Source organism: Cuculus canorus, chromosome 11 (assembly GCF_017976375.1).
Source record: "Cuculus canorus isolate bCucCan1 chromosome 11, bCucCan1.pri, whole genome shotgun sequence".
NCBI classification, from domain to species: domain Eukaryota; kingdom Metazoa; phylum Chordata; class Aves; order Cuculiformes; family Cuculidae; genus Cuculus; species Cuculus canorus.
In genome coordinates, this window is record NC_071411.1 from 4,099,105 (window position 1) to 4,125,628 (window position 26,524).

Sequence of the window (26,524 nt, forward strand, 5' to 3'; positions counted from 1 at the left end):
ACTTAAAATATGCCCTGTAATTTAATGTTATTTGATGGCATATTTGTACTGCCCTTTCTTATGCAATGAACCTAAACCTAACTGAGGCATAGAACATCATTAATAATCCGGTATTAGTGGTTGTTAGGTGGGATAATAATTGCGATAAGCTATAGTCTAACTTTCAAATTATCTTCTTTCAGCTCAGCTAAGTAGTAGTGGAATGGTGGTGTTTTTTGGTGTTTTTGTTATGCTTTGGGAAAGCAAATTAATGTGGAAGGGTACGCTCATCAAAGAGCTGGACTAAGAACAAATGGCAGCATTTTAAATAATCTGTGTCAGTATATGCTATTGAAAATATAAGAAAATGAGCAACTGCATAGCATAGTTCCTGAAAATCATGCTTCTGGAACACTGCAAATAAAGATTAAAAAATACTATTCCTTTTAGTATAACTATTTTGTACAGAAATGTGGGATTTTTCAATGATCTCAAGGGCTGATTTCCTGCCTAACTTCTCTCTGCTCCTCTCATTGCTTATTGCTGTCACAGAATTTAAAAGACGAGTATATAGCCTGAAGACCTAATCTAACCATATTTTGTAACAATAGTAAAAAGGCTTTGCATTTGTCCAACATCTTTCATCCAAAGAAAACATTACTACAGCAAAGCATCACTGGATACCTTCCAAGTTTTGGATTCAATCCTGCTCCTTTTGACTTAGAAGAGAATATTGTATAACTGTAGATGTGATACATACATGACAGTGCAGACATCGTGGAGGCTTATGTAACACAGGAAAGGAGAACTTTACCCAAACAAACCAGCGTAGTCCTTTCCTCTTCCAAGAAAACTCATGTATGTTTTAAGAATCCCCACAGAAAGGACTCCCCAAGTGTGAAATGTTATAGAGCTCTGTATGCTTCTATAGAAGGGATGTTGGGATGCAGTGCTGCTGAAATGGGGCGCCTCAAACACTAACGTAAGGAATTTTGATCCAATGAGATTGGAAAAACTTTGATGGAGTTCAAGCGGTGGTAATTTTGATCCTGAAGTAAGGATTTGAAGGCAGGGAGTTTAGAGAGATTCACCGAAACGGAGACATAAGAGAAATGCATATTTTTAAATTACATAACAGATTTATGTGCAAACTTTGTCACACTGTGGAAATTGCTTTCTGACACAGGGTAAATTAATCATCTTCTTTTGGATCAATTCAAAAAAATAGGTACAGAGGAAGGATAATAGGGTCATTGTGTAAAGAAAACTTATTTCATAAGAGGGAACTGTAACAGCATGACATTTTTTCAGCTAGGAAAACTGAAGAATGAGAGGCAATCTCATGGGGGGAACATGAGGGGGAGAGAAAAGCTGCTTAGGCTAAAGGCTACTGTTGGCACAAGAACAACTAGGTATCGAGTAGCTGTGAGTAAAGTTACATTAGGGATTAGAAGAGCTTTCTAAACACCAGAGGGGTGAGATATGGGAACAGACTTCCAGTAGGAGTGATCAGGATATTCATTTTTGCAGGATTGGCCTCTCCAATTCTGTCAGCTCTGCTGGAAAAGAATTGCTGTAGCAAAGAATCAAGAAATAAAATAGGAAAAAGATGCAAATCTGTGTTTAGTGATGTTTTATTAAAATATCTCTTGACCTATATATATATTTTGTGTTACAAAAAGCTGTATTTTTTTTTGGTGACATTATTGTGCACAAATAAGCTTTAGAGTATCTGCAAAAACATTAAATACCTAGACGTTTTTCCAGAATAGTTAATTGGTGTTGCTGCTTCTTCTCACCAAAAACTTTGAAACTGGTGATTAATGGGTTATGGAAGTACATTCGCAGTCCTAAGCAAGTAACTTACCTTTTTCAAACGGCTGTAGTCTCTTAGGATCCAATAGAAGTGCACGTTTTATTATCTAAATGTACTTCTACTTTCTAGTTTATTCTTTGTAGAACAAGAAAAATGGTATTTGTAAAGCAAAAATCACTCTGTCAGTTAGAAAGGTCTGTGGGTATTTAATCATATATGCTTTCTGTAATGAAGAGAGATTGATGGCGATGATGATTTATTAGAGTATAGTTTCACTGTGACTTTTGAGCTCCTTTCTTAAGTGATAATATATTAGAACTATATAGATTAAGGATTACCTGTGAAGTTAGGAGTAAATGAGGTGCTTGGGCAGAAGCCCTGGAATGTCTCATACTGAGAAAAATACCCTGATGGAATTATAATATAGATAAGACTTAAAGAGGGAGAAATATCTTAAATGTAAGTACCGTTTTCAGTCTTGTTGATCATATGTTTAGAAAAAAACTTTAAGCTTTTAAATCCGGGCTGAGATGTGCTACGTTTATTATGGCCCGGGTACTTCACTTTTCAAGGAGCGAAGCCAGATTCTCGGTCAACTCAATAAAAACAAAACTAAGAAATGAAGGTTATTCTCTGGGCAACAAGCACATCATTCTCTCCCCAGTGTGTTTGTGTATGCCACTCTTTGTTTTTGACATCTTTCAACTATAGTTCCAAGGTAAAGGAAGCATGCAGGTTAAAAGTGTGTTATTTTCTGTGAACTGCATTAATTATACATGGAGTACACATGTATTTCGTGCTTTGAAGAGCTTTCTTCAAGTGTGTGGTGTCAAACAGGGAAAACAAAGGTATATGCTGTAAAAACCCAAATGATTAGTTAATATTTAGGAAATAGTATAATAGGTTAAATATAAAGTTGGAAATATGTGATCGTGTTGAGACTAGAGCTTCATTCGCTGGCATGTTCAGTACAGATTTTCATGTTCCAAAATAAATAAATTGTTTACTATGTGACCTTATGATTCCTAAATCATTATATATGTAAGTACCAGTAAAAAAAAAAAGAATGCATGCAATCCAGTTGGTCATTATGTAATAAGCTGCATTCTTAATACACTGCTTTTGGCTGTGGCCTATATGTATACATAATTTAAGGATTGTTTCTGCTTCCAAAACAGGTAGATTTTAGGTCTTATTGTTTGGTAATCTGTGGGATTTTTGGACATCAGTGTAATTTTAATTATTGCTATGTACTTTTCTGTGAAATGACTTTATTACAATGCACGAGGTAGAAATTGCTGCTGGTATTTTTGCCCGTTTTTCTTTAGAACCAAACAAACAAACCCCAAGACAAACAGTAAGAAGCTCCAAACATAAAGAAGTTCAGATGCTTAAAAAGGATGTGAACTAAGCCATGTAATATGGCTGAATTTCCCTGAAGGAGGAAGAAGGTGTCAGTTACGATTAATGTGAACAACATTTATGGCCCCCGAGATGTGACCTCTCATTACAGTAAATGTGACAGCATGAATTACTTTCAATTACAGTGAACTACATTCAGCTACATTAGTTCTGACACACCTCACTGGGAGACTGCTGCTTTGATAGCTTTAACCAAAGGAAAAAGAGGCAAAACTTTGAGTGCAAATGTGTACGTCACTTGAGCGAAACCATTGGATTCTGACTATGATGTATTATTGCCTCAGGTTTTACACACTTCTATTACATCACTTGTTATTTCCACTGGCACTTACAGGTTTATGCCTTGGGCACTGGAGAATATGAAAACCACCTTTTAATATGCCATGTATAATAAATGTGAATGCTGATTTTTTTCTAAGAAAGATTAGATTAATTATCAGGGTTTTTTTGTCGAGTAGCAACCGGCACCTTTACTTAGAACTTTGATAAGATGGGGTTGCTGGCTATCAGCATGTCCTGTTTGGTTATAGCGTAACTCCCTTTAATGTTTATTAACACTATCAATTTATTCTTACAAATTAAATATTTCACGGTACAGGATATTTATCACTCGACAGAAGCAGTTGTTATAATGTCAGTACTTTTTCCTTCAAGGTTCAATTATCATGCTTCAGTTTCTACCTCTAAGCTTTCATAGAAAATAAAAGATGCCCAGGGCAGAAGTCAACCTTTCACTTTTGCTACAGAGGAGATGCCATCTATTTCATGCTGTGCTAAGTATTCCGTCGAAACATGAGTAAAACAATGCCTTTGGCAAATCATAAGTTAGAAATAGCACTAAGCAAAAGAAATAGTTTTAATTAAAATGTTTTTTTTTTCTCTATGAGGACTTTGCAGAATATTGGGCATTTTTCATGCAAAGATATGAAGACCGGTTTTTCAAATAGGTGTTGTAGAAACAAAAGAACTTCCAATGTAAAATTGCCAGTTGGCAAAAGAGAACGAAAAATGATGCTTTCCTGTTCCAAAATGATTCTGGATTAAGGCTGTGTAGGGTAAATTCCTTTTTAGTTTTCATCCTGTGTTAAAGGCTGATTTTCAAACTTCAGTTTTTCCAATCTTTTAGCTGGTTATATGATATTGTAGTTGTAGATTGTGAAAATAGTTGTAAATGTTTCAATAGCTATTTTAAAAGCCAGTATTAGTATAAACGTATTTCCATATAAACTGGAGTAATACAGGGCTGACCACACGTGAACATCTGCAACAAATGCCTGATTTTGAAATTCTGTGCATGTAACGGAAGGGGAAAAAAAAACCCTTTCCTTTCTTTGGCTGTTGGTCTCTTGAGTGATTTGTGTCTGTTGAAAAGAATAGTGTTTTCTTGCCTACTCAGAAGCAATAGACTCCAGTTCTCTAGGGGGAAAAAAAGCCCGATATTTTCCAAAAGGGAAGAAACAACTTTTCTTCCATGCAATTACTTTCAAGAGCAGGATCTGTAACTATGCTTGAGGAGCTATCTTGCTGAACAGGTGGGAGAAAGTCACAGGAACGGTGATATTTTATGTCAGCTACGGAGCAGTTTTATAGGAGGAGAAAAAGCAGGTATTGGGATACTCAAACTGTCTTATAGTGATAATGGCAGTGACCTTCAACAGTGACAAAGCAGTTATGGATATATTGTTGTGGACAGTGAGTTCTCTGGAAATCAAACCTTATATTCCAGGTAGGGTAATAAAGAAAAAAAGGCTTAGATACAGTTCAGATGGGAGTAATAAGAACAACAAAATAATCTTTCTGATAAATAGTGTTCTGTGTGGAGGAGTGGAAAACGAAGTAAGAAATTTAAAACCTACATACATGTTCCAGGCTGCCAAATGGTATGGGAATGAAAGGAAGACAATTATTTTGCGCTGTAACTTTGAAATTACAAGGATGCACGGAGAAGTGTTTCAGGTTTTGGAGTGCTGCTTGCTGCCTTTAATGTTATGGCTGACTACGTGATTTAAAAACCCCGTATGTACTCATTTGCAGAATTTGGAGCTGTAATTGTAGCGGCCACTGGAGGGGCACTAACTAATGTTAGTGACATTCTGCAAGATAGAAGGAAAACTGATTCATCCGTACAGAAGAAAGAAATTTGGCTTCTGGGCAGGCAGACTCATCTTTTCCTTTCTATCAGAAGTTGAAGATTTTTATCAGTAAGGTTTGATCCGTAGATCACAGGAAGTGAACAACAAAATTCTTTCAACTGTATTCAGTTATTTCAGTTTTGGTTTTACTGTGGCAGTTTTTTCCTGATACTTCAGCAGTGACTGTCAGTAGTATTCCATGCATTATTTCTTCCAAGATTAGTATAGTTACTGCGGTTGAGCATATTCTGTCGTGATTCGTAGAAAATAGTAAGGCTTCTCAATGGTGCTGTTACAAGAACCATGATAAATATATTTCTGGGTTTTTTAATTACTCTTTTGAAGGGATGGACCACTATTTTGTACCTGAGCACAGCTGTGACCAAACCGGGTATACAACTGATCTTGTGTGTGAACTGGGTACAGACTGCTGTTTCAGCTGTGTTATTTTTTTGAATTCTTCTTGGGGGCCCTGTGCATTTAAAGGGACCTCTTCCACCTCTTAATATTTATTCTCCTTGTGCTCTGTGTTTGCAATGTACGTCCAGGCTACTGGGCTCCCATTGAAAGCTATCATGGCAGAAGAGAACATTTCTCCTTGCAGCTGTGTTTTTCTCTAGAGATCTGCATTTTATTGGTTATGGAACAGCCAGAGCAATCTGACCCTCAGATGCGTAATGAAAATGTTCTCGTGTTTGTTGAACCTTCTGTTTGAGCTGAAAGAATTATAGAGGTCTTTCCTTCCATAGTTATCCACACAAAAAGAGAATCTCCCTTGATTTTATTGCTGCCAGGAAATACCAATTTCTGCAGCCAAATTAAATTTTGCATGTCTGGAATTTGCTACAAGATATTATTTCATAACAATGTCTTTTTTTTTTATGATGGTGAAATAGAAGTTTTATTAAATAGACACTTGAGCCATTTGGTTCAAAAACAACCACAGTGAAAGAACAGTACTAAGAACTTAAGCAAACTGAGACAATAAAAGATAAAGTTGTGCTTTTACATTTTCATGGATGTTGCAGACCTTTCTCCTGTCAGTTTGGATAAATGTGGGGTTTTTTTGTTCTTCACGTTGTTCAGAACAGTGTCTACAAGGAGTATTCTATCCTGCCCTCTCCTATAGTTGAAAATTTACTTCATTAACATCATTGCTGTTGACGTTTTTATAGTTTGATTTCTAATGCTCTGGCAGGTTGTGTGCTGATCAGTAATGCGGTCTTCCCAGACTCATTTGAGCGTTATCTTTTATAGTGCAGTACTGCGTGTTACCTACCAACAAATAGAAAATAAATTAGTATGTATCTAAGTAGTTAAGAAATTCTTTCTATTATAGGAGAAAAAAAATTCAAAGGCTTGATAAAGCCTGTAGCCATGTCATCACCAGAAAGGCAGTAGATCTTTCACAGTGGAAAATGTTGTTTAATACCAATCATTCCTTTTACTCAGTATGCAAGTGTCATATCCACATCATGTATAGCATTCAGTACCTTCTGCATGAAATTCTAGTGGTAGCCTGAGGTTAGGAAATATTAAACAACAAACTAAAGACTAAATACATACACCAGATCATATTTCATAACATTGCTATCCCAACATAAACAATTCACATCTTCTAGTACTTTTTAAAGCCCCTGTTGATCTTTTTTTTTTAATAATAGTGTAATTCTGTAGCCCATCCTGCTCCAAAAGACCCAATCATGTTCATGGAAGTTGACTGCTCTGCAAAAGCAGAGGATTTGATGTTGCTGGCTTGCAGGAGGCAAGAGTAGACCAAGATGTAGGTCATAGCTCCCTGGTTGGCAACCGGTCTAGGGCTCTGCCAACTTAGACATTGAGAAGACTGATTAGAAAAATTCCAATAAAATTGTAGACCTTACCACATCCTCCCTTTGTATCCGGAGACTTCAAAGTCAGAGCAGGATGTATGGTAGGTACAGATCTTGCTTGTGTGTTTGAGTTTTTGAAAGCATTATTCACAGGGATTTCTTCAACCTTCTCCAATTTAGATAAGAAACAAACAAACCAACCCTCCCCCTGCCCAAAAACACTAAAACATCCTTTAAAATGACACTAAATTATTTAGCCTTACCTAATGAAAGTCTTTATCCTGCTTAAAGGTACTTAGAAAAAGACTGTCCCATTGGGTAGGTTTGTAACAAATGATTCTGTAGGTTTTAAACAGACAAAGGCAGTAATAAAACTATTTTATAGTTTTTACTCAGATCTTTTGTAATCAAAGTGGAAATCAGATTTGCAATCAGATGGGTAAGTGCAGAGCAAAACCCACCTACTCGATGAATATGGCATTGTTCCGTTTCCCAGCTGACACTATCACGCATAACATAACTACAAACCCAATCTGTTCTCCATATTGTTTTTTATTCTTTCTTTTACAGAAAGTCCTTGGCATTCTTAGAACACGGTACTGGAATGTTGTAGAGTTGTCTATGTGTGGTTAACCCACAAAAAAGTTGCTTCTTGGACTTCAAGTTAGAAAAATAAAAAATCAGTAGAAAATTAGTGTTGTTAGTGCTCCTGTCTCATTTTTGCTCATGGGTTTCTGCATGGTCAGAGGTGAATTTACAGGAATTAGAAAATTCTCTTGGTTTATCAATTGTTAGAGAATTTGGAAGTCTTCACTAAAATATCTAACTCCTAGTAGCATTCTCAAGCCCAGTTTTTAGCCAAAACCTGCTGTCTTACAAATAAACAATGCTGGTAGCAAATAACAAAATCTATGTAACACTACTTTTTTGCTGTTTTATGACTAGATGCAGGTTTAATTCATCACTTGACACTGACTCTAGTGTCAACTATGTAAGATAAAATTGTGTGATGGTGTACATAAATATTGTCTTTTCTACTATCCTTATTTTGCTGACCTTATTTTCGTGAATATCATCAATTAAAAGGTGGCATAAAGACATAAGTACCAATTACCTAAGTAATTTGGGCTCTATTCCAGTTATATTCTTTAGTGCTTACTTGGCCCGCTTTCTGTTGCACAATACCGATTCTTTGGCAAGCTATGCTCAATCTTCAATAGGACTTGCATGGATTTAGGGTTAAAACTCATGTGGCACTGCCTATTAACATTTCTACAACTTGCCTTTCAGACCTTGCAAGTATACAGTCATTGAAAAGTGATGGGTTTGTTGTCCCTTTGTTGATAATTTTTCAGTAGATGGTAAATTTATGTGTTTAGTTCTGGAGTCTTTGGCCCAGGAAAGACATGGGGTTTTTAGAGCAAGTCCAGAGGAGGACTGAGCAGATGATCTAAATGCTAGAGCACCTCCCTTAGGAGGACAGGCTGAGAAAATCAGGATTGTTTAGTCTGGAGGAGAGGAGGCTCCAGGGAGACCTTATTGCAGCTTCCAGTACTACTGAAAGGGCCTACAGGAAAGATGGGGAGGGACTCTTTATCAGGGAGTGCCGGGATAGGATGAGGGGTTAAGGTTTTAAGCTGAAAGAGGGGAGATTTAGATGAGATGTTAGGAAGAATTTTTTTTCCTTTGAGGGTGGTGAGGCCCTGGCTTGGGTTGCCCAGAGAAGTCACGCATGTCCCATCCCCATCAAGGCCACTTTGGATGGGGCTTTGAGCAGCCTGATCCAGTGGGGGGTGTCCCTGCCCATGGCAGTGATTTGGAACTGGGCTTTAAGGTCCCTTCCAACCCAACCCATTCCAAGATTCTATGGTGATGTCCATTATTGTGTTAATTACAAGGTAAAATGAAAAATACATGATTAAAAATAGGAGAAACAATCATACTCCAAGATGAAATGCAGGCCTACGGTGTGTTTAGAGGAAGTGATTACAGGAAATAAAGAAATAAAAAAAGTCGAAGTGTTAAACATGATCTGCTTATTCATCTGTCTCTGGCTGCCAGGATCTGTCGGATGAAAGTATACGCATTGCTGCTACCTAAATCTCTCTTTGAAGGTTGAGATGCTATTTCACTGATGTAAGTTATTCCAGTGGTACTTCAGACTACATCCATAAAAAAGGGACTATAAGAAACTTAATTATGCTTAACCTTAATTACATTTAATCTTAATTAATTTTAATTACATTTTGGCGTATAGCTTGCACATCCATTTTGTTCATTTGCTGTGCTCAGTATTTGAGATTCCCTATTCCACATTCTTTCATTGCAAGCGTAAATGCCTGCTTGAGATCTAGAGGGTGGAACTGTTGTTAATTGGGGCTGTACTGAGTGATTGTGAATTCACAGTTCAGATGAGATGAAAGGATTTTGTGTTCTCTTTTGAAACAGTGAAAATTCTCTGAGTGAGATTTGTTGCTTGGCAGTGGTGCTAGGAATGTAAAATCCCTTCAGTTTTATATAAAACTGGTTGGGGAATGTTTATGGCGTGTAGCACCTACTTAATATTACTCCAAAATATGGAGTTTGCATTGGGTATTGACTTCAAAGTGTCAGCCTTGCTATCAGATGTACCTGTGCTAACTGCCAAAGCATCAGGGTCTGGGGTGGTGTGACGGTGGCCTATAAAGAGCCTCAGAAGACTCGAGATATTTCTGGGCCTAATGCCAAAATCCTGCCCAAGGTTGCCGTGGGTTTTACATGTGAATCAATGTACTCATTTCAGTTTTATTATCCCAGACTTTCACAACTAAAACTGAATTTCTTATGCCTTTTGTAGTAATTACTTCTGTAAATTCAACAACATGGTTGGACTCTGACCAGTGGACGGCAGCATGAGGGTTAGGACATGTATTCTCCGAGTTTCCCAGAATAGGCTTCTGAATGCATAAAGACATTTTATAAGTTAATATATGAAAGCGGCTTAGCCATGTCAGTACTATTTCCACTAATCCCTTCCAAATATCTGAATTTTGGAAGGTACTACTCAGATCTTTGCCTGCACCTTCATAAAACATTTTTCTTTAAGCATGTATATCTTGACGGGTTGCCTTTTTCCATGGAGTTTATCAGCAGTTACTGTTTGAGGAGAAACGCTACTATTCAACATGAAACAGAGATAATTAGTCACCGAAAGAGGAATCTATATGAGCAGTTCAATGATTCTTTAAGACACAATGTCTACATCAGATTCCCCCACTGGAATCTTAGTCCTCAGGAGGTCTAAGGTCTGTCCAATTCTTTGTGCTCTGATATGAGGGAGGTGGATGTGTCCCAGGAGTAATTTAAGATCAAGGGGCGTTGCTGGTCAAAAATAAAATGGTCTGGTGTACATGGACCATCACATGCACTTGAAGCGTGGAAACAATATAGGCATGTCTGCATTACAGAAAAAAGTATAATTAAAGTGTAATTATGGGTATGTAACTGTATTTTCTAAAGCTGTTGTGGCGCTCCTCTGTCAGAAAGCAAAACTGCCCTTAAAAGAACGCTGATGCAGGCAGCTGACATAGTTGGGAGCAGTGGTTATATTTCCTCCAGTGGGTCAGGATGGATCAGGGAAACAATATAATTTAATTGGATTGATCAGAACTCAAATCCTTAAAGCACTGTTTTTCAAACTCCCCCTCGTTTGTTTATAATTAACCTAATAGTTATCACTGAATTCGAGTGACAAATAATTTAATTCTTCTAATAAAGAGAGAGCGAGTTCCATGTCTAATCTAGGGAGTGAATTATTTCATCAGGTTTAAAAACACAAACAAAGTAAAGCTTTACTGTTTTTTTCCTTTTTGGCAGGTGTGTGGATTTCATGTTTGTTTCATTTTCTGCATTAGGAAACTGCTGTAACACTTTCCACATGAGAAAATAAATAGGGTTTCTTTTTGTAGTATTACTGAGGTGCAGCTCACAAATGATTTTTAGGGGCATACAGGTGTATGAAGTGAAAAATAAATTATTGATTTCTGAAATTCAGAACTGTTACTTTTCTGTTTTCTAAATGGTGTGTTTTCCAGGTTGCAGAACTTGAAAGAATGTCTATTTATCAAAAAGATAAATGGCTTTGTATATTTTATTATTATGATTGATTGTTGGTCATCAAATCGAGAATGTCAGTGTGTCTGGTTTTGTGTACATCCAAACTGCAGAAAGTTCATCAGTTTGGTTACTTCACTTGAATTGAGTCACTTTATCTGCTAGACAGGTTTTCCTCTGACACACGTATGCCACTGGGGATGCAAAAATGTATTTCCTCAATTAAGAAATAATTCCAGCCTCTGAAGCCCAGGGTGCAGAAATTCATATGAGAGGACTTAATTACATGGCATAATACATTAAGGTTTTGCAAATTAATGACTTTTTATTTTTAAACAATCATCTTGTGAGACATCTTAAGTTAAATGCAGAGTTTTGGTGCATCACATTACAACGCGTACCGGTAGCTTTGCATATTGCTTTCAGAGATTTTTGAAAATATAAAATAATAAATGATGACTAATGTACACCATCTGGCTGGAGGGGGGGGGGGAGATTTCTTCCTGAGCAACAGGGTTTCTGATAAGCTGCTTTGCTTAAAGTAAGAATGCAAGCACATTTCCTTGAGCAAATTAAGTCTTAATGACTTCACTGAAACTCAGCGGGTAAGGGTAGCCTGTGTTTTGTACTGCATAGTCAATACCAAAGTGATGCTGATTGGTCTCTATCAGAAGGGCAGCGTATCTTATCAGCCCTGGTGTTGCATCATCTATTCAGAAGAAGATTGCTGAGGCTGTAGATGTTGAGTAACGTTAATAAGTGTTAGACAGCCTTGCAGGAATCAGTCCCCTCTAAAGAGAGATGAGCTAGCTCTGTGTGTTATCAGATCGGTGCACAATCTCCTATTAACGTATACAATGAGATTAGATCCCAAGTAACGCAGACATACTTTCGTGCCTCAGGTCTTCTTTGGATTTATAGCCATCAGGTTTTTTTTTCTCTGCTGCTTTTGTGATGCAATGTAGAACTAAATGCAGCAATAGATGTTAGAAGTTATGTGCCATTTCTAATTTGATTTTGTAATTTCTTAGAACCAAAATTCTCTTCTTGGTTTCTTTGAATACAAATGTTGATTTTTCAGGTACTCAGTCTTATGTATTTCCTTATTTTTTGTTTGGTTGTCTCATTTTTTAGTGTTCCTACTGTCATATTTAATGAAATAAAGTATTCATTTAAAGATCTCAAATAATTTCAAAAAATAAAATGTACAGGGATGGTTTACTATACAAAAAAAACCCCACATATTTGTGTGGATCATGAACTGTTAGAGCTGCAGCCTTCAGTCTGTATTTCTAAATTTTCTCTTACCGCTTTAGATTTATTTTTACATAGCAACCCTACCTCTGCAGCTCTTCCAATAATACTGAAAATGATGTGATAGATTAAACTGTATTTACTCTTCAGTGATGTATGGCCTACGGTTATATCTCACTTGCAAGGGCAAAGATTGATGTCCAGAGTGACTGGCAAGAGGTTTTGGAAGTGTGAGAAGGGACTGCCAGTACCTTCCTGAGTGGTTGTTAACTTTACTGTTTGTGTAGAGCATCTGCTGGTTGACTCCTCGTTAAAAAATACCGTCTGTGAAGGAAGCACAATCTGTACTTTGAATGTTGTTCACTGGGGCAGACTGTTCACCTGGCCTCTGTGAAAGACACAAGTCGTGATTGAAAGCAAAAATATGAGTGTGCAAAAGCATGAAAGAAGGGAAAGAGGAAAAATGAAACATGAAGGTAATAGATCTCCGTGGTTGTAGATTTATAGAAATATCTTGTGTTCCTTTTCTCAAGGTTTTCAAGAAATCTTGGCTTTTGGATTGCTCAGTGGCTGTTGTTACAAAGCATCTTTCCCTTGTGCTGTTGGCTTTATTAAGAGCGTCATCCCCGATTTTATCTTGTATTTATTATGAATATAAGTTTCTAGGGGCAAATTCTGGAAGGAAGCATAATTGTGCTTTAGCACAGGGAACAAAGATGGAACTAAAGTTTTCTGTCCTTCCACAGAAAGGAATAAAAACTTAAAAATAAGGTTCAACATTAAGTAGAATGCTGGTGCTTTTACATGTTGAATGTGTGGTAGGTAAAGATGGTTGTCGTTCTAGCTGTATTTCTTCCTATGATCATATAAGAATTATCAGAATCTTATCAGAGGGATAGAAATTACAGAACTGCTAAGTGGGAGAGACCTCTGAAGGTCACCTAGTCCTGCAGCTCCTTGGCAGGACTGTTGCCAGCAGTAGGTCAGGTCAGCTGTACCTTTGTGTAGTTGCATCATCAAAACTTCTTGCTTTGAAGCCAAATGTTCCCATTCTGCACTACCCTTCTGATAAAGAAGTTTTTCTTAACCTGTGAACCTCCAAACCTATAGTTTGTTGCTATTTCACTGTTTTTTAACACGTGCTGCTACTTAGCATTTGGCTTTGTAATCTTTTAACTCTACTTTAAGCAGTTGTATCCTACTGTTAGACCTTCTTTAAGACTCCTCTTTGATGGAGAGGAGATCCTCCTTGCTGGAGAGCAGATCTTTTCTCTGCTGGAGTCTGTGCTTTCTTGACACTCTTTTTTGACCCGAGAGCCCCAAAACTGTAGAAGCGTTGCAGCCTCACAGCACTGAGGTGGATAATAATTTCCCTCTATTTGCTTAACATGCTGTTCCTAATACAGCCCAATATGGAATCTGTCTGATTTACAACACACATTTAACTTGAGCAGTCTGGTCTAGTGGGAGGTGTCCCTGCCCATGGCAGAGGAGTTGGAACTAGATGATCCCCTCCAATCCAAACCATTCTGATTCTAACAGGTGCCCCTGTGACTTCCAGGTCCTTTCTCAGCCCATATTGAGATGGGATTATTTAACGTGACGTGCAGAACTTTACACTTCTCCTTGCTGAGATTCATGTGGCTTCTGTTAATCCAGCTGTCAGGATTCTTGTGGTCCATCTGCTGCGTAACGCACACTGACCTTAAGCCCACCACAGGGTTTAAAAAGTGGGCTTGTCTTATGTTCTATATGGTTTAAATAGACTGTTTGCCGTACTGTTCCGAAATAGGAAATAGTCCTTCTTCCATCAAAAGGAAATAAAATAAACAGGAAAAAGACCAATATTATTTTGAAGATAGATGCTAAGTGGTAGGGTAGAGTTATTAATTTGAACTGTTGCATTAAAATGAACTGCAAGGGTATGTGACCATTAAGCAAGTTACACTGGGGGTAGCACAAATAGCTGGAGAACGTTAGAACATTCTTTCAAGGGGAGAAGTGAAGGGCAAAGGTGCTTTTTTTTGGATGGAATCTGGTAGATTGATGGGTGGAATTAGATTACACGTTTGCTTGTAATACCAGGACACTGGACATGATGACCCAAGAGGTCATCTTGGCGCAGAACGTCCTGTTGAGTCCTGTGTCCCCTTTAAGTAAAGAAGCTGTTGAAAGTTTGCATATATGAAACTTCCTATCTCTTGTGTCTTTTCATTTACTACTATAATTTCGATATATATTTTGCTCGTTGCAAATGCCAAGCATAATATTTTTGTCTTCCTAATGTTGTCTTACATTATTTATCTTTCTGTATCCAGGCTGCAGACTTAGGTATATGCAGGGAGACAGAAATAACTGTTATGGTGAAATGTGTACATAATAGGATTTGCTTGAATTTAAGCATTTTTTCAGTATGTTTCTCAGGATAATTTATATTATTGTAACTTCTGTAGCGCTCTTTAGCCGAAGAAATCTGATGGCTTTTGGTGCACAAACCATTCATGCTTCTTCTGTAAAGCCACTTCATCCTTGTTATCCAGTAATTGTTCCAGCTTATTGGTAATAAATCAACAGGCAAGTGGAAAGGACAATTTTGAAATGAGCATTAGGAAAAATATCTGGAAAAGAGAGCAAGAAAAAGAAGGATGCCCACCGGTTTCACTGGGCTGGAAGATCTCAGGCAAAATGGAATGCAGCTGAGAAGAAACTGCCTTGGTTGAAGCTTTGCAGTGTCTGTGAAATGTAGGCACAGCACAGGAAAAAGGCAGGAGGAGCATGGGACTGAGCTGAGCACAGAATGCAGAGCCAGGAATCGTGCTTTGCACTAGGAGAAAGTCTTCCCTGGCATAATGATCCCAGGGGGCTGCTTGTTGGACCTGGAGAGGAGTGTGTAATCTATTGATAAGCATCTGCATTTAAGCCACCAGTGTCAGATCTATAAATGGATATATCACATCCTGTACGTAACCGACCCTAAATGTCCTTTTCACAGTGAAGAGCGATCTGGCCTCCCAAATTGAAGACTTTGCACATGAGATAATAAAGATCTTGACGTTTCAAACAGCCAAGGCTTATATTTTATTTGGTTTTATGTGAAAGTGCCAAGCTGTGCAGCAAACAGCAAATACATACTTTGGAGTGTAGTGTTTGTGTTAGATTTGAGTAAATGACAGTAGAAGATCATAATCCTTACTGAGCAGTTATAGTCCCTATAATTAATGCTGTGTGTGATAAGAGAGCAACATCATGTGTTCCTGAACAAGTTTAAAAAAGTGAATAATTCTTTTTGTGTCTTTTATTCTTGGCTCTCTTATTTGCATAGCAACGATAACTAAACAAAGTATTATACAAAGTGATGAAATGACGATTTCTGAAGGTAAAAGCAACAAATGTATTAACAGATCTGTTTTGATAGTAGTGACTTTTACAATTTATCCGAATCAAATGTGCTATGAATGTAGAAAGAAGAAGCCACAAAACTATATTATCCATTAATATATTAAATATATTTAAATATAAAAAATATTTAGCTAGGGAAAGAGATTCGACATATAACTGTTTAAAGTAAGGATTTTGGCAAAATGAAGAAACCAGTGATGTTTAGAAAAAGCATTGAAATAAACCTGAAGTTGGAGCTTTGGGGGTAGAAGGTGATGATATTATTAACTTGAAATTTCTTCAAAGAAATATTAAAGAATATACAAATAATACAAAGAATATTAAGTATTAAAGTGATTTAAAGAAATTCTGAGGATGTGGAAGGAAGAATAAGTTAATGTAAACTTCCCCATCAACAATACAAAGTTGCATGACAGTGTAAGATTAAATGAAACCCCTCTTAAACAGCGTATAACTTTTTGCATCTCCTTACTATCGGATAACGCCGTCTCAAACTTCCGTATTAGGTAAAACTCTGTGGTTGTTAATTAAATAAAGGCTGACATAACGAATAGTTATAATAAGTATCCCACTGCATGCTTTTAAGGATATTTCCAGGGCCCTGTTCTGCAGCATTTTCCAGTTTTAATGAATGCAAGGAATCCCATTGATCTGGATGGGACTGTTTGCTTAAGCAGAGGTATGGTGTACTTCCATGTTTGCAGACACAGAGCCATTTTCTCTCAAAGAAGGTGAAAACAGGAATATCACTTGCAACTGTGTAGTTATAACCTTGTCAGCAGAGCTGTCATTAAGTGCTACGCAATTAAAACCTGTGAAATAAACTGCCATGAAGTATTGTATCTCCTCGGTCCTGACTAATACAACTTGCCTGTTTTACTGTAAATTCTAACTCGTAAAAGAGCTGTTGAATTACATTGTCTTTTATTGTACTCTTTTTATCTTTTACAGGAAAAAGTAGAATATGCCTTCCTGATAATTTTTACAGTTGAAACATTTTTGAAGATTATAGCATATGGATTATTATTACACCCCAATGCGTATGTTAGAAATGGATGGAATTTATTGGATTTTGTAATAGTAGTAGTAGGGTAAGTAACTTATCCTTCTTTACACAAAGATTTAAAATCTTCTTTACAAAGAGGTAGATATAAGTCTGTTTGTCTGTAATGGTCTGTGCTTGATTTGTATGCCTTTGGAGCAAAAGAATGAATTATATGAGTTAAAAATTGAAAACTTTTAGGACTCTGTTTTGAACGCTCTCTGTAGCTGCAGGCTCTGCTGCACAATCAGCTTTATAGTAAAAGTTCCCAGGGAATTCTGAGTTCTGCCAAAAATTTTCCTTGGTTGTTGTCTTGCAGAATCTTTCTCGTCTGATTTTTTCTAAGGTGAACTCCTGATATCTTCCCGTGTGATAAGGGCTGATCTGTTCATGTCCACGCGTTATGTCATTTATTCATTTATCCCTATACTGTGGTTACGTGGAGTTCATCTGTTCTACAGAGGCCTCTGGGAGAACCCATGTATTTCGAAGTGAAGGAGAGCGGTCAGGGGAGATGGAGTGAACTGAGTCATTCCTTGACCTTCCCAAAATCTGAGAAAATTTGGACGCTGAAGTACTTTTCTTTGGGGTGCTGCACATCACAGCACAGATATATTTGACTTAAACTTGCCTGGGGGAGAATGTATGATATAAATGATTTATTTATTTGTTTATTTTTACCTGATGTGCCTTGCTGCACCAGGAAACCTGGGAAGGTGTTTTTTTTACTCCTCAGAGGAGGGACTGCTTGTGCCTTAATGCAGGTTAGAAGAGTGGAACGTCCCACATTTACTTCATGCACCTGCTTGTGACAAATAGTGCCTCTGGCTTTTTTGGTTCAGCAACTTTGTGTCAATGGCTGTGCTGGTTCGTTAGAAGATCCTACCTTCAGCCGTCTCAGAAATTAATTTTGAGACAGATATTCCCCAATTCTCTAAATATGGAGGAGGTAATATTGAGAGGGAAAAAGGAAATGCCAGTACTGTAAATCTTGTTTACTGTAAACATTTATTGATATAGCATATGGAGAACATTGGCCACATATAACTTTGTATGTTGTGACTGGCTTGCAAAGACGTCCTTGGCAGACAGTATGTGATTCTCATTTCATTATTTTAGTTCAAACTATATCAAGGGTTTCCTGTAATTGAAAAGGCCCAGAAATTAGAGTGTGTCTTGCTCCCAACTCATGGCATTATATTAAGGATAAAGAAAAAGACACAAAGTAAAGAAATTTGTGGTAGAGCTTTATTAAATTTGGGCGAGTATTACGAATGTACGAATACCAATTTATAACTCTTTGATTCTGAGATAGTAAATGGTACTGAGAAGATTGTATTTGGGCCAGTTGCTTTGCATTCAGGCAGTTTTGGTCCAGGACTAAAATTTGTATATAAATAGATCCTTCATCAGGTCAGGTCATTCTCAACAGATTGGCCTCTGTGCCTGAAGGGGGAAGTTGGTGGGCAGGTGTGGAGACAGTCTCGTATGAGCTCTATTCTCTTGCCAGGCAGTCACTTGAAAAGACCTTTTCCCTCTTGTCAAGTGACCATGGAGATACTGTAATCCTGGAGCAGTCTAATTAACGTGACCTCTATCTTTGGCTGTGTCCTAAATACATGGTAACTAAAAAATTTTCCATTAACTCATAAAACACTCGTTATTGGAGGCCAAATCTAGCTAGGTCAAGTGCTCACACTGAATCCAAGGAAAATGCGAAGAACTATATCTTATCAAGTACCTGAAACATCACACTAAGATTGAAGTTATAGCTCAAACCCAAAAGTTATGGAATATAAGCTGTTGTGTAGGCTTTCATCATTTTACCTGGAAGACAAGGTGGACCTTTTATAACGTGTCAGGCAGTGAAAAACTGTGAGCGATAGTTGTTCTTGTGCTCCGTAAGCAATAATTTTATTTGTTCTTTTAAGAAGAAAACAACCCACGTAAGCAAGTAAGCAAGCGTGAGTCCATTTATTTGATTAATACTTAAAAGCCCAGTGAAAAATTGATTTTCCTATATACCCAAGGTGGATATGGAATCGCTTCTGGATCTGATTCTATTTGACTGATTTCATTGTGAAATTTCATTAGATATTTTAATAGCTTTGAAAGAGCTGCCATGATGTCCTATATTGAATGTGTTAGACGCAATCTGCTTCATGTGCTTTCTCAGCAGAAACTGCAGCAGTCCAAATGCATAAATCTTAATTATACCAGAAGAAATTTCTACTAGCAAAAGGGAAGCATGTACGGAGCTTTGATTTCATAACGTCGGACTTTGGTGAATTATACAGGAAAATAGATGCTAATTTTAAAAGTAATAAAGGAGATCAATTGTTTTATACCTTAATGGCTTTATAGGTTACACATAAAATGGCAGAGCTGTAGATATGGTGTTTTCTCCTGGTTTTGTCACTTCTCTCTGAAGCTAGTCAGAGTATGAATTACTTTCAGAACAGTCTGCTACTTGCTTACATGCTATGCCCCATAATTTGCGTTGCTTTCAGTGGAAGAATAAGGTCCTGGTAGAAAAAGCTTTTGTAGCACCTGTTGCCCTTTTGTTTTCTGAATGATGTATGGACTCACCAGCTGAAAGCAGCTTCTCTTAATTCAGAGCTTGATTCGGGAGTCTGTTTAATCATGTCTGTCTTTAGGGCACGAATAGGCACTCCGAAATCATTGAGATGGCTCATTTTCTTAGAATTATGCTGCTGTTAAATTATAGGGCTGAACCGGGACCTGAAATATTAAATGTCTGGATTTCTGTTGCTATAGGACTATGTAGATTGTTGGTGTTCGTTCTGAGATCTGTAAGCTTTGTGGCTGAGTTTTACTCTGGAGGGAAATGAAGCAGAATAGGGATGGGGGGCAGGGAGGAAAGTCTTCAGTGTTCTAGTTTGGGCAACCTATTCAACATTAAATGATTTCTAGCAACTATCCAGCATGACAGAGTAGTGAACCAGAGATATGAAAACTTGTCTTGACAAAACCAAAAACCTGCACGTTTTAGGAGTCCTTTACAAGTGCAAAACATTTTTCAGGATTACAAAACTCTGACTTGATAACAGTTTCAGGAGAAGTTCAGTTCTGCAGCTATCGAACTGCTCACTCTCTGCAAATGGTTTGCATGGTTTAGGCACAGTCTAGAAAAACATGCATTTGAAATGCAGGTCCAGACTAAAATAAACTCAAGATTACTTTGCACTTCAACTACTTGCATCACTTTAAATTGGTGCTAGAAAAGGGAAAGAGAAATCTAAGTCTTGACTTCCATACTGTTCTAATAAATGACTGGCTCATTTCTGCAGTGAAGAAATACAGTATAATACATGCGTCATCTGGGAATATTTTTATCCTCAAGGATGTCATGGGTAAGAAACAAATCTTTTAATAAATGTTGGACTCCAATTATTTTTCATATATTCAGTTTTTGCTGCCTGTATTTATCGAACTGCAGAACTTGGAGTTCATATATTCCACCAAAACTGAAACAGATGGTTTCTTGTGATTATCTATTCCATGTTCTAAAGAGGAGACTAATTGTCCAAACCTTACAGATGAAACATTTGAACAAAGAAGTGGCAAAGTAGCTTCATTTATTTGAAATAGCAGATTGTGTATACAAGCAGAATGCTAATTTGTTGGATACTGTGTGGTAATCGCTCTCTGGAGGGATTAGAAACTCTTGCGCTTTGTAACTCTTTCTGTCCTGACCTAATGTATAAATATATCTCTCATTTCCACAACTGAACAGCTTTTCTGATTTTTGTGCAGTGCAAGTAATTTCCTGATACCTTTGATTGCATGGTAAATGGATGGTCGTGACCTTACCCTTCATCTCATTTTCTAGATTATTTAGTGTAATATTGGAACAATTAACCAAAGAAGCAGAAGGTGGCAGCCACTCAGGTGGCAAACCTGGTGGCTTTGATGTCAAAGCCCTAAGAGCCTTTCGTGTATTGCGACCTCTCCGGCTTGTATCAGGAGTGCCCAGTAAGCTCTTTTCTGTTTAATTCCATTGGATTGAATACTGTAACTGTTCTGATTATTTAGCTTTCTTGTTCCAGACACAAGCAGAAATGAGATGATGTAAAGTTGGTTTTTTGTTATCTGGTTCTGTAAATAAAGTGAGTTTCGAGATGAATGATACCCTATTTCAAGTTGAACAAAGGATTGTGAATTCATTCAGTGTATGATCTTCTTACGCAGTTCAATAAGCAGACAGGGAAATACACTTCCTTTTTAGAAGCTTTATATAAAAGTAAATTACATGTTAAAATGCAAATGCACCAGAAAAAAAAAAAATCAGATTTTTTTCAAATTCTAAGCCCCTGAAAGTGTGGGTGGGCCTAAAATAGTTCATATGTTGGTAAGTGGATGCCAAAGCACATTACACATTTCATACTTGCTGCCCCCTCCAATGCACATGAATGCCTCTGTTTATCTCGGTAGAGCTAACAGATAAATTAGGAAACTTAAAAAGTAGAACAATATTATTTAAAGAGAGCAATTGAATTTTCTGATCATGTTTCCAGTTTTCTTGTAACACATTATTAATTATAATCGCTGAATGGGCTGAATAAGAGGTTCGTGGTTTACAATTCAGCTCTTTCCAAGACATTCAAAGGAAGAATCCTAGCGCTGTGTTTGTTATATCATAGTCTGTTACATGGAAATGATCGTGATGGTATATATTTAGCAAAAGAATTTCAGTGAGGAAAGCAGCAGTCTCACAAAATGTCAGAAGGGAAGTCTATTTAGATAAAAATAAGCCATATTTTGTTCTCACTGGAACTGTGGCAGCTCTATTAGTTTGGGATTTACTTTTGGTAAGATCAAAATTTGGCAAAACATTTAATCAAAGCGAAAAGAAAAATGAAGTAGTTCTGAAAGTGATGTCGGGATAGATGATGAAAAAGTAAGTTTGTTCAGAGAATGAATGTTTTCTCAGATAACTGTACTCTTATTTATCTCTCCAGAACAAAAATACAGTTCTGCAATTGGCTGAGCACATATTTTCTCAGGATTTGCCATGAATTTGTGGTTGTGGCACAGAACTCTTTAAAGGTCATATAAAATGACTTACAGCTGCACACTGACTACGTGCCCTTTGTTTCTAAAAAGTGGTAAATTCTTGTGACACATTTCAAACATTGACTTCTATGGCATAATCTCTATTAACAGAGGAAATAATTAGAATTTGACACCAAGTTTTAGATTCTCATGAAGTGTTTTATAGGAACTTTTTCTGCCTCTGGGCAGTAGAAATTTTTCAAGAACTGATTCACTCTGCATGGCTGTGTCATTAATTTCTAATAATATGTAATTATAGAAAATTTGGTAAGGCAAAGAGATCTGGTTCATATTTTGTATCCTTTTTTTTTCCTTTTTAGGTTTACAAGTTGTCCTGAACTCCATTATAAAAGCCATGGTTCCCCTTCTCCATATAGCCCTTTTGGTATTGTTTGTAATCATAATCTATGCTATTATAGGATTGGAACTTTTTATTGGAAAAATGCACAAATCTTGTTTTCTTATTGATTCAGGTAAGTCATGAAAGTGTTGACTAAAATAAGGGCTTAATTCCATTTCTTTCAGGTCTGTGGGATTTCAGTTTGAAATAGAACAAGGGCCAAAGCACTCAAACTGCTGTAACCCTGGTTTTCGCTGTGGTTCGTAATTTTAGGAAGAGTGCATTGATTTTAAGAAACAACAACAAAATGCAAACTCGTAAGAAACGAGAACTTGCCCTGACCAGGCTTTCATTTCTGAAACGTGGAACTGAAATGGCAGTAGTGAAAATAGTGAGGGTGACTGTCCACAAGGGACATCCCAATAGTTTTTTCTGATTTCTGATTACGGGAGAGCTTGCTTGTCCTCTTCCAGGGAAGATACGCTTTCCCGAGTTCACAATCTGGCAGTGTCTCACCTTCAGGATTGTAGCAGTGTAGTAAGAAGTGCAGTTCCAAAATGAGTAATTGAAGAAAACAGCGTTTCTTCATCCAGGTGAAATGATGAGATGGAAGCGTTCGTTGTGGGAGAGTTTTGAAGGAGTGAAATGTCGTGAGGGAATATCTGATGGCTAATGGTGCATTTCTGTCAGCGAAGTGATGAAGTAGACTATATGTAGGAATTAGTCCAGACCTGTTTCCTTGGTGGTCCATATGTTAGTATGAAATGAAGGAACAGCAGTAAAGGGAAAAAAAATTAGCATGGGGGGGATTCTAAAAGCATATGTTGTGTTATTATCTGCTTTTTTCCACTGTTTAACTACTTGAATATGATGATGTGAGAGACTAAAAGCTCTGAAACTCTCACAGGTTGCCTTTCTTGGCATTATTTTTTTCGATATCTGGATTTGCATTCCAACAGGGTTGATATTTCCTTACGCAAAGAGTTTACTCCCAAAAATTTGAGAAGAGAAAGTTCTGATTCTTTTGGGGTCAATTTTCAGATATACTAGTTGAAGAAGATCCAGCACCTTGTGCATTCTCAGGGAACGGACGTCAGTGTGTCATGAATGGCACTGAATGTAAGGGCGGATGGGTTGGACCCAATGGAGGCATAACCAACTTCGACAATTTTGCATTTGCGATGTTGACTGTGTTCCAGTGTATAACGATGGAAGGATGGACTGATGTGTTATACTGGGTAAGTTCATAAATCACTGAGCCTTGTTTACTTTTAAACAAGCTTCAATGTTCAGCTATGAAATAAACTGTGTTTTACACCACCATCAATCTTGGTGAGTTTTGCAGGAGATGAGTTCAGCTGCATACTTTCTCCAGTCACAGCAACTTACTGGACTCCTCAGGCTAAAAAGACATTTTAGAAACAAATTTATTCATTGCTTATTTTAGAGGTTTTTGCCTATTCCACTTGGATAAATGTAATATTGCGTTTATGTCCTTTGGACTAGCATTTTTCTGTGCGAGCCTACAGTTTTTAAGTATGTCTTCTCTGATTAAGCTTAAGAGCTCTCTTTTTGCAGTATTTCTGCAAAATATTTCACAATATTAACATAAATTAGAACAAAGCAAGCTCTCAACTGTCATTGCTTGGGGGACTGCAAACCATTTGTCAGCCATTCAGAAGCAAAAAAATCACAGGAGCTTTGAGCCTGACGTTGTCTCCGTATACAAATGAGAATGGAGAAAATGTAAATACACAGGTAGGCATTTCTCTGACTTACCCTATTCCAGTTTAAGGACATGATGTTCTTTTGTGAATCGTTAAGCACCTAAATATCTGATGCGAGTGATTTGTCCAAGGTCAGTCAAGATGTCTCTGACAGAACCTTCCTACTGTAAGTGCTGAAAATCAACGAGAATATGCTGTACTGCTTAGTACTCAACACTAAGTCTTTGCAGCAATTAGGACCTTATAAAAAATATAATTGTAACAGTTCAAATATTGGAAAACATTTCTTTTTCCCTAGAAAAAGAAGACAACAGGTTAGTAGTAAGGGTCACTATTAGCAAGCTGTTAAAAGTGGATGAGCTATCCCAAGATATATCTTACTGGAGCTATAGGTTATGTTGCTCACAGCAGCTCATATTTTGAGTTTGTCTGACCAAGTAAGACTATTTACTAATAACACGTGTCTTGTGGACTATTGGATGCAATTAAGGATGCAGTATTACCTAGCAAATGAAAACTTAATTTTATGTAGCCATTTGTTGCAAATCAAGATGAAATATGCAGTTACTAAGAAATAATAATACCTGAGTGTTGTCTCGGGTAAAATCTATGACACTAGAATACAGAATATGGAGGTGTTTTTAAGATAATGTCACTGCTGAAGATAATTAAGGTGGTAAACTGGCATTCTTTTATGATTGAAAGACCAAAAAAAAAAAGATAGCAAGATATGAATCTCTGCTTCCCCTGTCTGTATCAGAGATACAAAATTGGCTACAAATGCACAAACCTTCAATACTAAAGAGGCTAACAAAAATACAAAGGCTAATATATTGTTTATCAACTCTTTGAGCTTTGCTCTCCAATTCTTTCTAGTTTTTTTCAAAGAGACTGTGAATGTATAACTACTATGAGCTTTATATCATTTCTGTTCATGATGATAAGTATTTTTGTTTCTCCTGAAAGAGAAGGGAAGGCTTGCTGTGACTCTTTAGCAAAAACCCCAAATTTAGCATCTTTCAAGGCAAAAGTATGCCCACATGTTAGTACCTGATAATTTCTCCAACTGTCACCATTTTTCCAAAGAAAATGAATGTAAAAACTTCAGGGAATTACTGTGTATTTAAAATATGATTCTTACAAAAGATGTAGAAACAATTTAAGCTGAGTGGCTCAGTATTAAACATTTTTCCTTGTAGGAATTAATGAGCTAATTGATCTGATGCATCTTAAGAAATCTTTGTAGAGTCTCCATTGACAGCAGGGAAAAAACCCATTAAAACAGGATGCTAAATGTTATTGGGATCAGACAAAGTGCAAGGCATTAAGAAACTAAAAAATTCAGAACACACATGAGTTATTCATTATAGAGAAGTAAATAAAATTCCTGATGCAGAAGATATTTACAGGTATGCAGGTGTCATTTTTCATTTTATTACAAATGATGCTGGGATTATTAGAGAAGCAAATATTTCCTGACCTAGTGAAACATCATCAGTCTGATATTCAAGTGGCTTTGGAATCTGTCTCAACTGCTGTTTATACAGTTAAATTATAGATCTGGATTCTTTCTGTCTGTAGACCAATAAATTGCCCATTGTCAAGCTGAAATTTCTTGCTGAGGACAAGAGATAGGAAAATTTATACGTTTAATTTTACCCCTGGATGAATCTGAGGTAGACTTAGCTATCCGCTAGCTAAAAATTGGAAAAGGGTTTGTTTCAATTCCATATTGTGAAAGCTGTAGTATACCAGATTGTAATAAAGATGTCCAAAGAATCTAAGGAAACCATGTTAGCTAGGGGTGCATGGGTTATGTGGGTTGCTTTTCATTTAGAAATCTGTTGATGACACACAGACTGAATGTATTTTATACAAAACATAAACAAAAAACCCAAACCCGCAAATATTAGAAACTGCACAGGATTCTGATTTCCATTTGGTCACTGTGTGAACAGTAAAATTCACTACGTAGCTTGTCTCGCTAGCAGGTGTCACCTGAGTGGGTGAAAGATGTGCAATATTTTGCATCATGTCATGTGGCGTTCTGTCAGCAAGGATGACAGCTGAAAAGGACAGCTTCCAATAACACTAGCACAGCTCGTTATCACCTGGTTAACAACAGGAAACTTGGCTTAAAAATTCTCTAAGCATCAGCAGTGGTTTTTCCCTTCTGGATACCTATTCTAGATTGAGGGCTCGGTCCTGCTGCTGCTGGGCACCCCTCATATCCTCATGACTCACACGGGCATCCTGCTGCTCTTCCAGTTTGCAGCTGAATCCTGTCTTTCCTATTATTTTTTCCAGGTCTTCATCTGGCTACTTCTCTTTCTCTAATTTGTATAACTCACCAGATAGCCATTATTTATGTGTTTCTTCAAAAAAAAGTGACTCTTTAGTGCCAAATGTTAGA

At 37.2% G+C, this 26,524-nt stretch overlaps 1 protein-coding gene across 16 annotated transcripts in view; it reads left to right on the forward strand.

The window, feature by feature from the left end:
* The window catches only part of CACNA1D (calcium voltage-gated channel subunit alpha1 D), a 204,485-nt gene that overhangs the window by 80,144 nt on the left and 97,817 nt on the right, over positions 1-26,524 (forward strand). For all 16 annotated transcript variants that reach the window (XM_054076355.1, XM_054076358.1, XM_054076344.1 and 13 more), the window contains exons 4-7: positions 16,878-17,017; positions 20,822-20,964; positions 22,365-22,517; positions 23,426-23,622. In XM_054076355.1, coding sequence (XP_053932330.1) covers positions 16,878-17,017; positions 20,822-20,964; positions 22,365-22,517; positions 23,426-23,622 — 633 coding nt within the window. The remainder of the gene's footprint in view (positions 1-16,877; positions 17,018-20,821; positions 20,965-22,364; positions 22,518-23,425; positions 23,623-26,524) is intronic.